Genomic DNA, 15,325 nt, shown 5'->3' with positions numbered 1-15,325 from the left:
GTTTTGAGGATGTCATCTTCAAAACGTGAATATGTGAAAACTCTATATAATGAAGTTTCATGTGTGCAAATAATAATTTGGTTATCCTTAACTATTTGTTAATCATCTACTTTGAAAATGTGGGAGGTTTATTTGGGTCATCCTGTACCTATTTTGCTGATGTTACTATTTAAAAGCTAAAGACATGTTGTTGAGTCCCTGATATCTGTTAAAGTGTGTATTGTGTAAGATGACAATCCTACATTATCAGCGGAAACCAAATATCCTGTCCTGCTCCACTGAGCACCAGATGTGTCTCTAAGCTGACTGTATACAACCTCTGCAGACACCTCTCCTACATTTTTGACGAATTTGTCATAGAAAGACCACCTCCACTGGCAAGAATTTTTATACCAAATCTGTGGCGAAAGAGCAGCAGATTTAAGAAGGAAACTTGGTCCATTCTGAAACACTTCGGCGCCGCACCTCCACTATTCGTACATTCAAAAGGCTCTACACGTGTGTTTATTTATTTATTTTTTTTTTATGGTTCTAGTGACATAGCAGCAAGTTTTCTACATTAATGACTGGAAAAATACTCTTGAGAACCGGACTAATAATCTCTGTGACCGTTGAAAATAGTCGTGGCGTGTGAGCAGTGTTTCAAAATCCGGGCCTTACTGTGCCTCATTGGCAAGAGTAATGTGCTACCAAGTAACTCATATTATAATGAAGATGCAGTACAACTGTGTACAAGGAGGCTAATATGGATCGTTCATCATATCGTAGCAATTTACATAATACGGAATAAAGGATATGGATAAGGAGCATGAAACGGTTACTGGCCGTGATGAGGACAAAGCACGGGGAGCAGGCGAGGCTGAACATTGGGACAATGTAAATGAAGGTATAAGTATTCTGATAACCGTCAACTTTTTCAAAAATTATTATGAGTTAAAATTAAATTATTTAGGGAATTATGGAAGTAACCTTTTCTACCTACTAATTTCCACTGACTGCAAAATAAGATGCAGTTTTGAAATCGTGAACGACACAAAAACAACTGTAAAAAGCAGTGAAACTAATGAACACTAGACCTAACCTAACCTAACCTTGCCCTCGTATAAAGATAGTGATGTTATTTCAATATCATCAATTATTTGTATCTTTAACACGCTGTTGGCAAATTTGTGAATTCCCGCTTTCACTTCCTTAGGCAACAAAAGTGATTACTCGCAGGCCGCCGGCAGGAGCGAGGCAGGCAACATAACAACAGACTCAGATGACGCAGTCAATTTTGATCTACTGAGAACCTTATGTCGAGGTCGTCGTCATCGTAACCATTCGTCATCATCATCTGGGTGTTCTTGTGAGTCATGCATCTCCCACAGCGACGATTCCTTTTTCGAGAGTGACGGAGGTCCACCAGGAGGAGAAAATACCATCCTGCGACGCCTCTACATGTGGCTGGAAAACGCCAAATTGAGGCGAGATTCCGACTCCACCCCCTCCTCTCTCTCTCTCTCTCTCTCTCTCTCTCTCTCTCTCTCTCTCTCTCTCTCTCTCTCTCTCTCGTAACGGACCTTTTTAAGTCTGACTCGTATTGTATTGCCTATTGTCTACATTATGATATTTATTGCCAACGAACTTAAATTTAGTCTAAAGCGTTCCTTATTACCATTCCAACAATCACATCAATTGCTATGCTTAGGAGGCGAAATTGCAAATGACGTTTTATTAAGTAGGTATCTAAGAATCACACTTGTTATTCAATTTAATTGCACAATTCAGTGTGTGTGTGTGTGTGTGTGTGTGTGTGTGTGTGTGTGTGCTCTTTCATAACATACACACCATAAACTTTTCGTATCTTTCTGCCGTCGTGCTTCAGTTGGGGATTCTTGGTCCTCGGGCTGCTGGTGGTCAGCGTGGCATTCACCGTCACCGTCTTTGCAGTGGCTGAGACGACTAGCAGCAATCTTGTCAGCTGCCACACAGTGTACTGGATGTGAGTACATAGTGGATTATTACATCATTATTTTCTTCATATATATATATATATATATATATATATATATATATATATATATATATATATATATATATATATATATATATATATATATATATATATATATATATATATATATATATATATATATATATATATATATATATATATATATATATATATATATATATATATATATATATATATATATATATATTACATTATATTCTTAGTATTATCCTTATTTTTACATTAATTTTATAATATTGATCAGCACACACACACACACACACACACACACACACACACACACACACACACACACACACACACACACACTTTAGTTACGTAAGTACTTCTGAACGACTACACGATGCCAAAGGGTACCCGTGGTGGCAGTCACAACTGGAGTTGTTATCGCTTGGAAGACTACACAACACCTACTCCTGAAACGAGGCTATGGCAGGGTAAGGATTGTACTTTATTTATTATTAATCAGCTTATTATTATTCCCCGAGCGGAGCGAGAGGTTTCTAATTCTGTTACCGCACATCTCTACAACCAACCTCTCCGCCTTGCCCCTGGAGGATACAACGATGATTTGGCCACGGGGCACCTTTTGGTATCCATCACATATAAAAATTGCGATTTCAGTCTCGGAAACAGCTACACGTTGATAACTTTTGACGGCGCAGCTTTCTTATTTTATGTCATTTCTTCATCAGACCCACCGTTTTGCCGTATTTTGCATGTTTCGATTTACGAGTATGAAGTTCGCAAAATGCGAGAATTTTATGCTATAACTCACTTCATGTACGGGATAACCAGTTTTGGTTGACACTATTGGACTCAGCAGTCACTTCAGAATTAAAATATACTCGTATTGTAAAATTTTGACAAAACATAAAAGAAAATGGTATTATGACGAGCTGAACTGTGAAGATGTTAAAAAATGTTTATAATATTTTACTTATGCTCGCTATTTTCAACAGTTAATCATCGAATGCTGAAATATATTATTACATTAAGTAGGAAGAACTCTCATGAACACAATAGTGTTATCGGAATTCAGATAAAGCTCCACATATTGAAAACAGTCATTTAAAGCAACGTGTCACTCACCGCAACCATCACGGCGGCGCGACACTGCGCGGAATGGGTATTCGGGCTCCGTATAGCCCAGGTCTGTGACGCGTTTACAAATTAGAACCCCTCCCAGCCGCTGGGGGAAAGTCCTTTAAGTTGCTGCGCAGCTTAAAGCACCTGTTATATGGTTACTATTCTTTTTGTTCTTTTTCACATACAAGACATAGGCTATAATAATTTTTCTAACGATCTAACGCATATTTAACAGAGCTTGAACGGTTGTGAATACTGATAGCGTAATTAGTTTCTACCTGTCAGGGAGATCACATTATGGAGCGCTGGAACCTAATCCGGGTTGCCCAAGGGAAGGAGCTGGTGTACTCAATACGGGGAGCGATGTGAGTACCTTCTTGCAACTCTTGTTACTGTACTCGTACGAAACTGATGTGTTCAGGAGAAGAATTTCTTGTCTTATGAGAAGTGGATGATTATTTCTGTACTACTTCATGCAGGTATTAATAGCTGTTCAACTGTGGTAATGTATTTCGCATAATTAGTTAACCAATTGTTCTTTATGTATGTCTGCCTGAGCTGTATTAGCATGGTTACGTTTCTCTCTCTCTCTCTCTCTCTCTCTCTCTCTCTCTCTCTCTCTCTCTCTCTCTCTCTCTCTCTCTCTCTGCATTAACTGGAAATGCCTATTTGGAAGAATATAATGTTAGTCTGTTAACTGTTTGCAGCTACGCCCCAACCCGCCACGCACCACGAAGACCCAGCCACCCTCCTATCTACCAAGTAGTGGGTTATGAAAGTGAATTTGACTCAGAAACTTACTTCGATAGTGATCTGGAAAGTGACGGTCAATACCGGAGAAGTCTGACGCCTTGGCAGGAGGTGCAAGACCCGCATAAGAGGGAGCGTCGCAACATTTACACCAGAAAGGCGTGGTTCAGAGACTTGCCCGTGGTGTGGTGGGAGTTGCTGCCATGCACTCAACAGGATTTATAGCTGTACGATTATCATGCGCACTAATTCTCTCAATTTAAGGCAGAAAATAAATGGAGATTTTGTTGTATCATCCAGAACTGCTTAATGTTTCCGGCACCTTGTCAAATTTAAGATTGATATTGTAAGGCTGTATGTACAGTACGTATGTACGTTTATACCTGCAAGCAAACACTGATACCTGAATGAAAGGATCTTCGGCATTTGCACGTTCTCTTGATACGGCAACAGGTACTAAAACACACACACACACACACACACACACACACTTAGGACGATATATATTTTTAAACACTTCGGCTTGTTAGCACATAGTGTAGGGAACTATTGTAACTGTAGATCAGAACATTCTAGAAGCATAAGTGGAAATTTCCTATTCTGACGCCCGCTGGGAGTAGTGTCTAGTTTATTGGTAAATATTAAGATAAGAATAGCTATTATATGCAATAATAAAATAATAATTAATAATTGTAAATGTTAAACCATATGAATAGGCAATAGCTAGATAGAATAACTCATATGTGAAATATGATCCTGTGAAACCTATCACCTACGATGTCACGTGATCACAAGCGCCGCACCTTGAGGAATGCCGCATTGCCCCAGGCAGCTGGGTGGAGAGTTCTGATCTGGCCGGCCAGCTGGGTGTGCGCGGTGTCCTGTGTGTGTGAACTCTGCCACGAACAATTACACCAAGACTACATACACCCTGAGTCTTTCCTACAAGTGTGTACCTTGCGTGTATGAGGCAGGGAAATGAGCGCAAGTGACAGTGTATAAGTGACTTTATTGTGGTGACAAGAACAGTGACAGTCTACATATCCCTGTGCTGAGTGAGATTCAGTTCTCTTTGGCTCAGTACTAAAGTGGTGTTGTATGTAAACTGTAAATATATATGTACAAACTGTACAGAGGGTTTTCCTAATTACCTGGGTATCAAAAGACAGTGATTATTTGCCTTTTACCGCTCGAAGGTTCTACCAATGCGTTGTTAAACAAAGAGTAAGTAACAGTACGCCCTGCATCCTAAATAGCATTCCATAAATGGTGATGCTATTAAAGAAAAAGATAACACGGCGAACCTCCACTATTTTGAAAAGTGATACCGGTTTTTAAGGGCTTTTCTTTTTTTTAGATTTTAATGACAGATTAGCAGTACCTCTACATGCTTAAAGAGAAAAAGTCTTGAGAACACGGTTATCATCTTCGTAGCCTTTGAAAACGGGTTTCTGAATGCAGGCCTATACTTAGCAGAACACGCTGTCAGCAAACAACTCAATGACAACTTCAATGACATGCTTTCACACTGATGACTGGAACTAGTGATTTTTTTTTTTTTTTTACCCAGCTACAAATATTGGTGAAGCACCCAGCTACAAATATTAATGGAGCAATATCTTCATTCATTATATATCTATATCTATATCTATCTATCTATCTATCTATCTATCTATCTATCTATCTATATATATATATATATATATATATATATATATATATATATATATATATATATATATATATATATATGTTAATTATGCAAAATTCTTTAAGTGTCACCGGTATCATGAAAAACTCTTGAAAACGCCAATAACGTCAATTACAGCTTGTTGAAACTAAACCAACAACGATCGCTTAGACAGTTGTGAGAGGAAAGACTATATATAGATAGACAGATAGATAGATAGAGATAAATAGATAGAGATAGATACACGAGGTAAGCCGGGATACAGCAGATTTCCTTCCTCGTTTATTGTAACGTTTCATTTTCACAGATGGCATCAGGCTGAAAAATTGATAAAAAGTACAAAGATAAAAATCATAAATTATCACATCAGAATAGGGACAAAATTAAAAGAAAAAGAAAATAAATAGATAAAAATAACCAGTAAACTCTAAGGAACAAACAGGCAAGCATTAATGAAAAAAAATGACAAAATAACTCATCAGAGGTAGCTTATACATGACAAAAAATAATAAAATAAATAAATAAAAAAACTATATATATATATATATATATATATATATATATATATATATATATATATATATATATATATATATATATATATATATATATATATCAAGCAAAGTAAAGGTATGAAGTTATGGACAAACCTTGCGTGTTCTCGCGTGTGGTGTGGTGAGGATTGACAAGGTGACAAGGAGTGGCGGTGTGAAAACAAGATTAGTTACAAACCCGGAACCCCAAAGCTCCGAGCAGCGTTTATAAAAGATATAATTGTGATGAAGACAGTTAATTATTTAATTCAGGTTTCAGGTATTTAATGTAAATAGCTTCTAATATTTTAGTGTCTGTATGTGCATCAGATTTATGTAATATACCGTATTTGATGGCTCATAAGACGCATGGGGTCATAAGACGCATCATAAAAAAAAAAAAAAAAAATGATAATAAAAAAAAAGAAAGATAAATTAACGGATTTAAGTTCCGAATATAAAGTGAAGGACTTCACCTGACATTTGAAGACTCTCACATGCATTTAGATCATTATTAGATCCCAATATTTTGCATTTAAGAACTTTAATATTTGCTAGTAGCCTACATACCAATCCTGTTGTGAGATGTAAACATGTACCTGGCATATGACGTCGGCAGTGACTGTGAGAGACTACAGGGTAATAAAATTTCTTCATAAGAATGTTAAAAGATAGGTGCAATTTTAATTGTATGAAACTGTGTCTTACCTCAAGGAGTAACGGCATCACACTGTAAAGAACGCAGTGGAGCTTGCCCGTGTCACCGGGTTCGGCACGTAACCGAGCGCGGGTTTGTTTTAGTACCTGCAATGCATGGTGCATGGTCACTTAGGCAAATTCTTCGTGACTGGTGTTATTCTATGTGAATTACCGGTAAGTATGACCTATTATATATTGTTACCTTGAAAGAAAGAGTTGTTTTGTGGTGTAGTCCAATCATCACTTTGTTTACATGTGGGAAGATGCCTGGGGTTTGATTTTAGAGCCTCTGTTGCCATAGACTTAACACCAACCACTGCCTCAGTGCTGAACCTTGACCTCATAGGACGCAGGCTCATTTCCTGAGACTTTTTTTTTTGGAGAAAAGGTGCGTCTTATGAGCGATGAAATACGGTACTAAAAATCCTTCTCCGAAAACGGATGATGATATGTGTGAAAAAGGAGGGGTGAACTGTTTCTGTACGTTTTTGAATACCTTCATGTTCAGTGATCCTGTGTTAGATTCCTCTTGGTTTCTCAAATATATAGTCTTGCAACTCGAACAAATAAATTCATAAATGTTAGAGATAAGTCCAATAGGAAAACAGTCTTTGTTACCGCCAGAAGGCGTAATCGCAGAAGGAGTAAGGACATATAAAAGAAAGAAATAGTTAATTGTAGAAGTGAAAATGGGAAGTAGAGCGAGGCGATGGTGTAGGATGATACTGAGGCCTGATGTTTACATCCGAAGGTGTCGAGACAGCATTAACGGGGAGATAAGACATAGGGGAGGTGAATAATTGTGCTGACTCAAGGAGCCTCCGAGGTTGACCTCTGTCCCTATGACCTGGCAGAGTAGAGGGGCGCTTTATCCCTCAGGTTAGGCCGAGAGGTAGAGGGAAACCTGCTGTTGTGAGGAGGAGACCTGTACCCCTCACTGGTAGAGCGGTGTGGAAAACAGACGGCAAAGTACCCAGGATTGTTCGATAGACCCCGAATATGGAAGTTGAAGACACAACATTGTTCTATAGGCTTCGATGATGAGACACTATATACGTTGTGAACCGTAAGGAATGTAATTGTTTCTATAATTATAATCTGTGTATTGACCAGTATATGTACTGACGATCACGAAATTGTTCTTGTCAGGTTTGACCGTAAATGAATAAACTAATGAGTCGACGAAACAGGTTTAGTTCCTATCCACTTGTCGCATTGTGGCGGCAAAAGTCTTTGAATTAAAAAAAATAAATAATAATAAAAAAATAAATTAAAAAAAAAAAAAGGCAAAAGTAAATGTGTTCGTAAAATAATTATGAACTTGGTGTCAGGATATTGTGTTTAAAGAATGGTAATGAATCTCTAATAGAATAGATAAGATGGCCATAGTAAGGTAATTTTATGTATTTCTTGCATGTCATCTGTGTGTCATTAGAGGGAGGATGACTAAATTTGCTTTTTAAAAAATTGTAGATAGTATTATTGTTGATGCTTAACGGGAAACTGTTATTGTGGAAAAAATCTCCTTAAGAAGTCAACCTCATAATCAAAAGCAAACCAGTTAGAAGATAAAGCAAAGCATCAATATTGCATCAATTATTGCACTAATCTTAAACAATCGAGGGATGAAGGATAAATAATTAATCCCCAAACCTGTGAAAGTTAGTTTGCAGTCAACTGCAGTATGTAGTTAGTTGTTATTACAAGTCACAATTACATCCAGAAATGGGATAAAACCACTGTTTTCCATGTCACACGTGAATTCAGTATTAGGGTGTTTGGAGTAAGTAACTTAGAAATTTAGGGATGTCTTGAAAGTGTGTAAATAAAAGAAAGGTATCAACATATCTCCTGTAGAACATAGGTTAAAATTCAGTAGGACATTCGTTTAATTGCTTAGTTTCTTAATGACATAAAAAAAAGCATTAGCAAGAGTGGGGCCAAGGCAAGAACACATAGCCACTTTGTCAACTTGGACTTCCAACACTATGTAACACAATTTTTGTCTTTGACAAGCAGTTGTTATTTTCCATCTCTTCATTACAAAACAATAGAAAATGTCCATTACTCCTGTCAAACTTTGCTTTTGTGGCTTTTAGAATTTTTATTTTATTTATTTATTTTTTTTTTTTGCTCCAAAATAGCTAAATTTCATCATTTTCATCATTTTTGGGCAGAAAACAAAAACATAAAATCAAATGACACAAAAATTAATTTCAAAACTTCTGAAACTAATTTTTAGGATAAAAAATGAACCGTTTTACTTGATTTGCATGAATACAACAGATCACTTTCACGCATGAGATGTAGTCTCCCATCATGTTTTCATTGAAAGATCCCTGATATCTCGGTTCAAAGTTCATTATATCTTGGTGGAAGCACTCCCCTTGTTCCTCTAAATATGCTCCCATATTCTCCTTGAAATTGTTGAGGTGAGCATCTAGGATATGGACCTTCAAGGACTTTCTGCAGCAGCCCAACTCACCATAGCTTTTCACTAAAGCTTCAACAAGTTTCATATAGTTATCAGTCTTGTTGTTGTCAAGAAAGCCCTGTACTACAGCAATGAACCACTCCCAAGCTTTTTCTCCTTTTCTGTGAGCTTCTGCAGAAATTCTGAGCACTGTGGTCTAGTGAAGATACCAGCTTTCACCCTTGCCTCTAAAAGCTTAGGAAAGAAGTCTTGAAGATATTTGAAGGCAGCAGACTCCTTGTCAAGAGCAGAAACAACCTATTTCATGAGAATTAGTTTGATGTGTAGTGGAGGAAACAAAACCTTTAGAGCATTCACCAATGGCTCATGTTTGATACTGTGTGCTCCCACAGTAGTGTCCTTTGAGGTCAGTGCTTTCTCTGGTAATGTCCTGCTCTGTTTCTACTGTCCCAAAGGTAAAGAAGACAGGGATTCTTGGTAAAACCTCCTTGCAGTCCCATCAAGAAAGCCACCATTTTGAAGTCTCAATTAACCTCCCAGCCATACTTGTTGTAGTTCAAAGTTTCCAGTAGAAGCTTTACATTTCTGTAGTCCTCCTTAAGATGTACAGATTGAGCAAGAGGCAGAGATGGATACTTGTTTCCATTGTGCAGAAGTACAGCTTTCAGGCTTTTGGAGGAGCTGTCAATGAAGAGTCTCCATTCATCTGCATTGCAAGCAATTCCAATAGTATCAAACAAGCCTGATACATCATTGCAGTAGCATAGCCTCTCTTCCTTCGCAAAGAAGCTCGAGAAATTGTGACGTTTTCTTTGGCTGGTCACTTGCACACTGTCATCAAGTAAATCCCATTCCTTCAGCCTTGAAATCAAAAGCTCACTATTTGACTTTGTCAAACCAAGATCTCTGATGAGGTCATTGAGGTCTCTTTCGTTTGTGTAGTAAGAATTCCTCCCAATTACAACTGTATCCGTGATGTCACAGTCTTCCTCTCTGTTTAGCTCATCTTCTGACTTGCTGCTTTCTTCTGACACTTGACTTCTTTCTGGAGGAGCTGGTACGGGAAGATCAACACTTTACGGTACTTATGCAATGAAAGATGGAATGTCTGGATAGAAAACAGCAGGTGCAGTTTTCCCAGATCGGCATTTTGAAGGATCCACCACAAAGAAAAAAAGCAGTCAGTTGAGTGATCAGTAGGTTCACGCCATATTCTAGAAATAGCAAATATCATGGCTCTGTTTTCCCCTCTATACCATCCTATAAAAGAACAACAGTATGAGTTTCTTTTAAACTTATTTTTATTCTTAATTCTTAATTGGATTTTACTCTTGAAAACTAACAGCTATTTTACCTTCTAGTGTTCTCTTACAATGCTCACAAGCACAATGAGGTTCCCAAGTCTTGCCTTGGTTCCCAACTTGCACAGCAAAGTATGCTTTGTAAGCTTCACACATTTTTCCAGATGCTGTCACAGAGAACTTATTTGCTCTTGTCTTGATGAAATGACCACATATGTAGCAGAATGCATCTGGAGAATGATTGCAGCCTCTTGATGCCATTTCATCTCTTGTGATGTGCCTTCTCAGGCAGCCAAAGCAGAACTGATTGGTGGTCTGCAAACCTCTACTTTTACATTGTCAAGCAGTACTCTAGAATATTCTTAGTCTTTCTAAAATGTGTTTTAGAGTGTTCTCAGTCTCTCTAGAATATTCTTGAACTTACTCTAGAATATTCTGAATCACTCTAGAAAATTTTCATAGATTCTAGAAAATTCTTGATACTTCTACATATTTCTACTGTATTCTAGAAAGTTCTAGAATATTCTGGAAATGTTTACATTGAATAGAATGTTCTAAAATGTTCTAGAAACTTCTAAAAGTGTCTGGTAGAACATTCTGGAAGATTTGAGATTTCTTAAGTGTAAGCAAATTCTTCTAAATATGAGAAATTTCTTGCTAGATCTGGTTGGTTCAAGAATGATCTTATTAAAATTAAAAATCTTTAGAACACTATATTCTTTCTTTCATTGTTTTAGCTTATTTGCAACATTTCAAAAGCAATTAGGTAAGCAATTGAGATTTTGTAAAGGTCTTTACCTGACATGAAAACCAATAGTAACCCATACTATAATGAAATAAGGCAAAAATGTAAATTCATTGTTCTAACCACAAAAGCAAAGTTTTAGGATCAAAATAACTTTTTTTCTATTTTGTTTAGATGGAAATAACTGGAAAATTGTGGTTTGGGGCCAAGGACAAGACAAAAGTGAAATTTTGTTACATAGTGTTTATTGTTGAACAAGAAAGGGGGGGTCTTTAATTGCCAAGTCTAACAGGCTAGTAAATTGTTTTTAAGTATAATTAAGGTAAGTGTCATGGTCCTTAAATAGTTCACCACAAATTATATTAGTGAAAAGTGACTTCATATCAAAACTAATCATGACCATATTATGAGCTTCTAATTTATTTATTTATTTAATTTTTTTAAGGTAAACTTATTTGACATTAGTGGTTCTAGTATGGGGCCAAAATATTTAGCTAATTTATAATTAAATGTATTAACGGTGCTCAGAATGGGCCTAGTAGTGTTGCTGACTTTGTGAGTTTTCAAAGGCCATAGGGGATGTCTGGAGACAAACCACTTGTGAAAAAGTGGTTCAAAATATCTTTAGTGATAACTTTCAGTTTAAGTAGCTGTCTCAGAAGTCTTCATATTTATTAATGTAATGGAAAGGTTTATCCTTAATTAATTTAAACTTAGAAGAGTCATTTAAAATATGTTCAACTTTCATAAGGTAATCTTTTTATTCCTAACAACTGTGTCATGGCCCTTGTCTGGTTTAGTGATAATGATGGAGTCATTGGATTTTAATTCAATGAGAGAATCATTATGAGCTTTTAGTAATTTCAGGAAAGAGCATTTAACTGTGTTGAAATCTTGAAATGAGGAGTGATGAGCAACTGAAGAGATATCCTTATATAGACTTCCCATTCCTGGCCTTATATGACAGGTATTTAATTGTATTTATTAACTGTTCAAAGGCAAGAAAATGATTCATGAAGTTAATTTTACATGAATTAAAATCTTAGCGAAAGTACATCCAATTCTGAGTTGGTAAGTCATTTGAAAAACTGATAGCTGTTTTGTTCTTGTGGACAGCATTAATGATAGGGATCGGGAGGGATTGGGCAGCAAGTCTCACTCCTCCTTTATCTCCTCATTCATATATGATCGTCCACTTTCATCCCCTCACATCCAACAAGAGGCCATTGTTAACAAGAGAATGTCATCTACCATCTACCAGAGGAATCCTAAATGGGGGAATAAGGGCTCCTTCTGTGACAGCATCTGGTGAATTGTGTGTTCAACAAAATTCTGTGTTCAGGACATAACTGTAAAGGAAAATATACTTACCCTCCACTATGCCCCAAACACTGCCATGTGAGGGACCTCTTTTGAGGGGAAGAGCACACCTTCCATGACAGTGCCTGGTGAGTTGTCAAAATTTTCTTTCTGATGACCTCTTGTTCAGTGTGAGGGACTGGAGGGTTGCACTGCCACTGTCCCCACACACTCCTGCAAGCCTGGGGTGGCTCCTTAAGGGGAGAAAGGACCCATCCCTGCCAAGGAAAACTTACTTTAACATTTCATTATCATGAAATTTGCTTCATCATGGCAACACCCCACTTCATTATGAAACATGCTTTGTTATTGTGAAATCTTTACTATGGTGATTCTCATTTCGTTATCATGAAATCCACTTCATTATCATGAAATCCACTTCGTTATGTTAATTCCCATCATCACGGAAGGATTAGGTTTCTGACTGATTAGGTTTAAAGTCCTTTGGTTGTTTGCTTTTTTATTAATATTATTATTATCATTAAGTTGAAGTTGGATAGTAAATTTGCTTATCTTTTGTTTACTTTGTTTATGGTTCTTAAAATTTAAAAAAGGGTAGCTGCCACCAGCCATGGGTTTATGACTAATATTTTTAACTTAGTGTGGTATGGTAGCATTTAGCCGGAGATCTATAAGGCACTGGAGAATCCCATTATGTAAATTGCCATATAACAAACAAAGACCATTTTATTATTTTTTTTAATACACAATAATACATCTATTAGATAATTCTGTTACCTTGGAATTTTAGAACCCCTATTAGGAATAAGTAACAATTTACATTTTCTCTCTGTGGACAAGCCACAAGTAGTAAGCACTCACACAAGTAAATATTTTATAATAGGCACAAATGGATGGTTATTCCCATATAGACAAGTTTTGTAAACAATATGAAATCCTCAGATGTGACGTACCTGTGGATAAGCCCTCTAGTTAGCGTCTGTTGCATGTGATCTAGAGCTGGCTTTATATAGGGCCACATCACATTACAAAGTAGATCCTTCTGCCCAAATATGATTAACTTTTTTGCAATTTCCCTAAAAGCCTAGAACCCTTCACTGCTCTTAGATTGATCTTGAACATTTTAACTAATGGTCCTGTTATGGGGTTGGGTTAAGGTTGATTGATGTTTCCTTCTGTTTTAATCAAAAGATTTAATTAAGTTTTGGAGTATTTACTTAAAGTTGGCATTGAATTACTTTTGCTTTGATTTAGTTTTTTGTTCAATTTAGTTTTGATTTTGCTGTTGTTAATAGATATAGAAATACTAGATTAGCTGCCACTAGTCATGGTTTCTGCCAAATAATTCTGACCTTGCTTTATATGGCAGCATTTTAGCCGGAGGTCTATAAGGCACTGGAAAACTCCATGACAATCAGATTGGGTATTATTGATGTTAGCTTCCAGATAACAAATAAAGTTTTCAAATTATTTTTCTCTTCTTATTCACAGTGATATCTCTAGAAATTAATTATGTTACCTTGGAGTTGTGGGACCTCCTATACAAGGAATAATGAAAACTAATCAGTTCACGCTAATAAAATTTAAAAGAATATGTTATAACAATTAATTGGTACCTCAGGGGTTTACCTTAATTTTTGGTGGAAAAAAAAATCTTAATTGTGTAGGTGTTACATTCAATTGTGCGTGTATCACTGATGTTTGACTCCTACCTTATCAAAGAACAATTTTCCTAACCTGTTTAAATTCTAAATTTAATTCCCCTCCCCTAAAAAACAAATAATAATAATAATAACTATCTGGCAAAAGGAATTTTACATCCTTCTCTTTATGGACAATGATGTCAATTAGTCTCTCACACAAATAATTAATAATATACGTGCAAAAATGATTATTTTCATATGAACAACCTTTAAACAATCCAGGGTTTCGGGCCCTGATGAACATACCTGAGGACAATGATGTCAATTAGTCTCTGACGCCAAAATCTCGTGCCCAGTCTTCCATAGGGACTGCCATACATCCCAGGAACTAGTCCTCCACATAATTATAAGTCATTATTTTGCAATATCCTTAATATTTTAGACCCCTTCTACATTCACAAATTTTTCTTGAACATTTTTGCAAATGGTCCCACGTACTCCTAGATTCTAACACTGTCTATGAATAATTTTTGGACTAAATATTAACAAAGAATTTCTCTCAAAATAAATAATATTATCAGTTCTGGCATATTTTTTCTTAATCTACAATCTTTTATAATTAGGATTTTTTGTGTGACTGGCCCAGTAGAATCTGAAAATATGGTTATTTTCCAATTGCCTTGTAAACCAAGGGATATTACTCCATGCTATCTCTAAATATCAACAACTAATTTAACAATTTGTAACTTACAATTTCATTCAGTTTTCTCATTCTAAAGTTTTACTGATTCCAAATGTATATACAAAATTTTGTTTACATAACCAAGAAGAAAATATTTTTTAATATCCATGACCGTTCCTTTAGGCTATAAAATTTATTTCATGGAATTATTATTATTTGGATGGTATTGTCTTTTTTTTTTTCTAATTGCTATTTTTTCCCATGACAGTCCCACATACTGCTGCCAGAACCTAACACAGTTGACTAACAAATTTAGATCTCAAATACTAATCTCAGAATTTCTCCATAATTACATAGATTTATCAGTTCTTACACATTTCCACTTAATCTATAACAACCTGTGATAGTTTTTTTTTTTTTTT

At 36.2% G+C, this 15,325-nt stretch overlaps 1 protein-coding gene across 2 annotated transcripts; it reads left to right on the top strand.

The window, feature by feature from the left end:
• Nucleotides 1–268: 268 nt before the first annotated feature.
• On the top strand, nt 269–4,987 carry LOC135103689 (uncharacterized). 2 transcript variants are annotated; one of them, XM_064010263.1, is made up of 6 exons: nt 269–886; nt 1,196–1,466; nt 1,868–1,984; nt 2,370–2,454; nt 3,392–3,471; nt 3,814–4,987. In XM_064010263.1, exons 1-6 carry the CDS (start codon nt 796–798, stop codon nt 4,079–4,081), a joined length of 912 nt encoding a protein of 303 aa, XP_063866333.1. In that variant the 5' UTR covers nt 269–795; the 3' UTR covers nt 4,082–4,987. The 2 variants fall into 2 exon arrangements, with proteins under 2 accessions (XP_063866333.1, XP_063866334.1); XM_064010264.1 differs by lacking the exons at nt 2,370–2,454; nt 3,392–3,471.
• Nucleotides 4,988–15,325: the final 10,338 nt, after the last annotated feature.

The sequence above is a fragment of the Scylla paramamosain genome, chromosome 9 (genome assembly GCF_035594125.1).
Source record: "Scylla paramamosain isolate STU-SP2022 chromosome 9, ASM3559412v1, whole genome shotgun sequence".
NCBI classification, from domain to species: Eukaryota; Metazoa; Arthropoda; class Malacostraca; order Decapoda; family Portunidae; genus Scylla; species Scylla paramamosain.
Note: the sequence above shows the minus strand (reverse complement) of the source record. Positions and strands in the feature narration are given on the sequence as shown.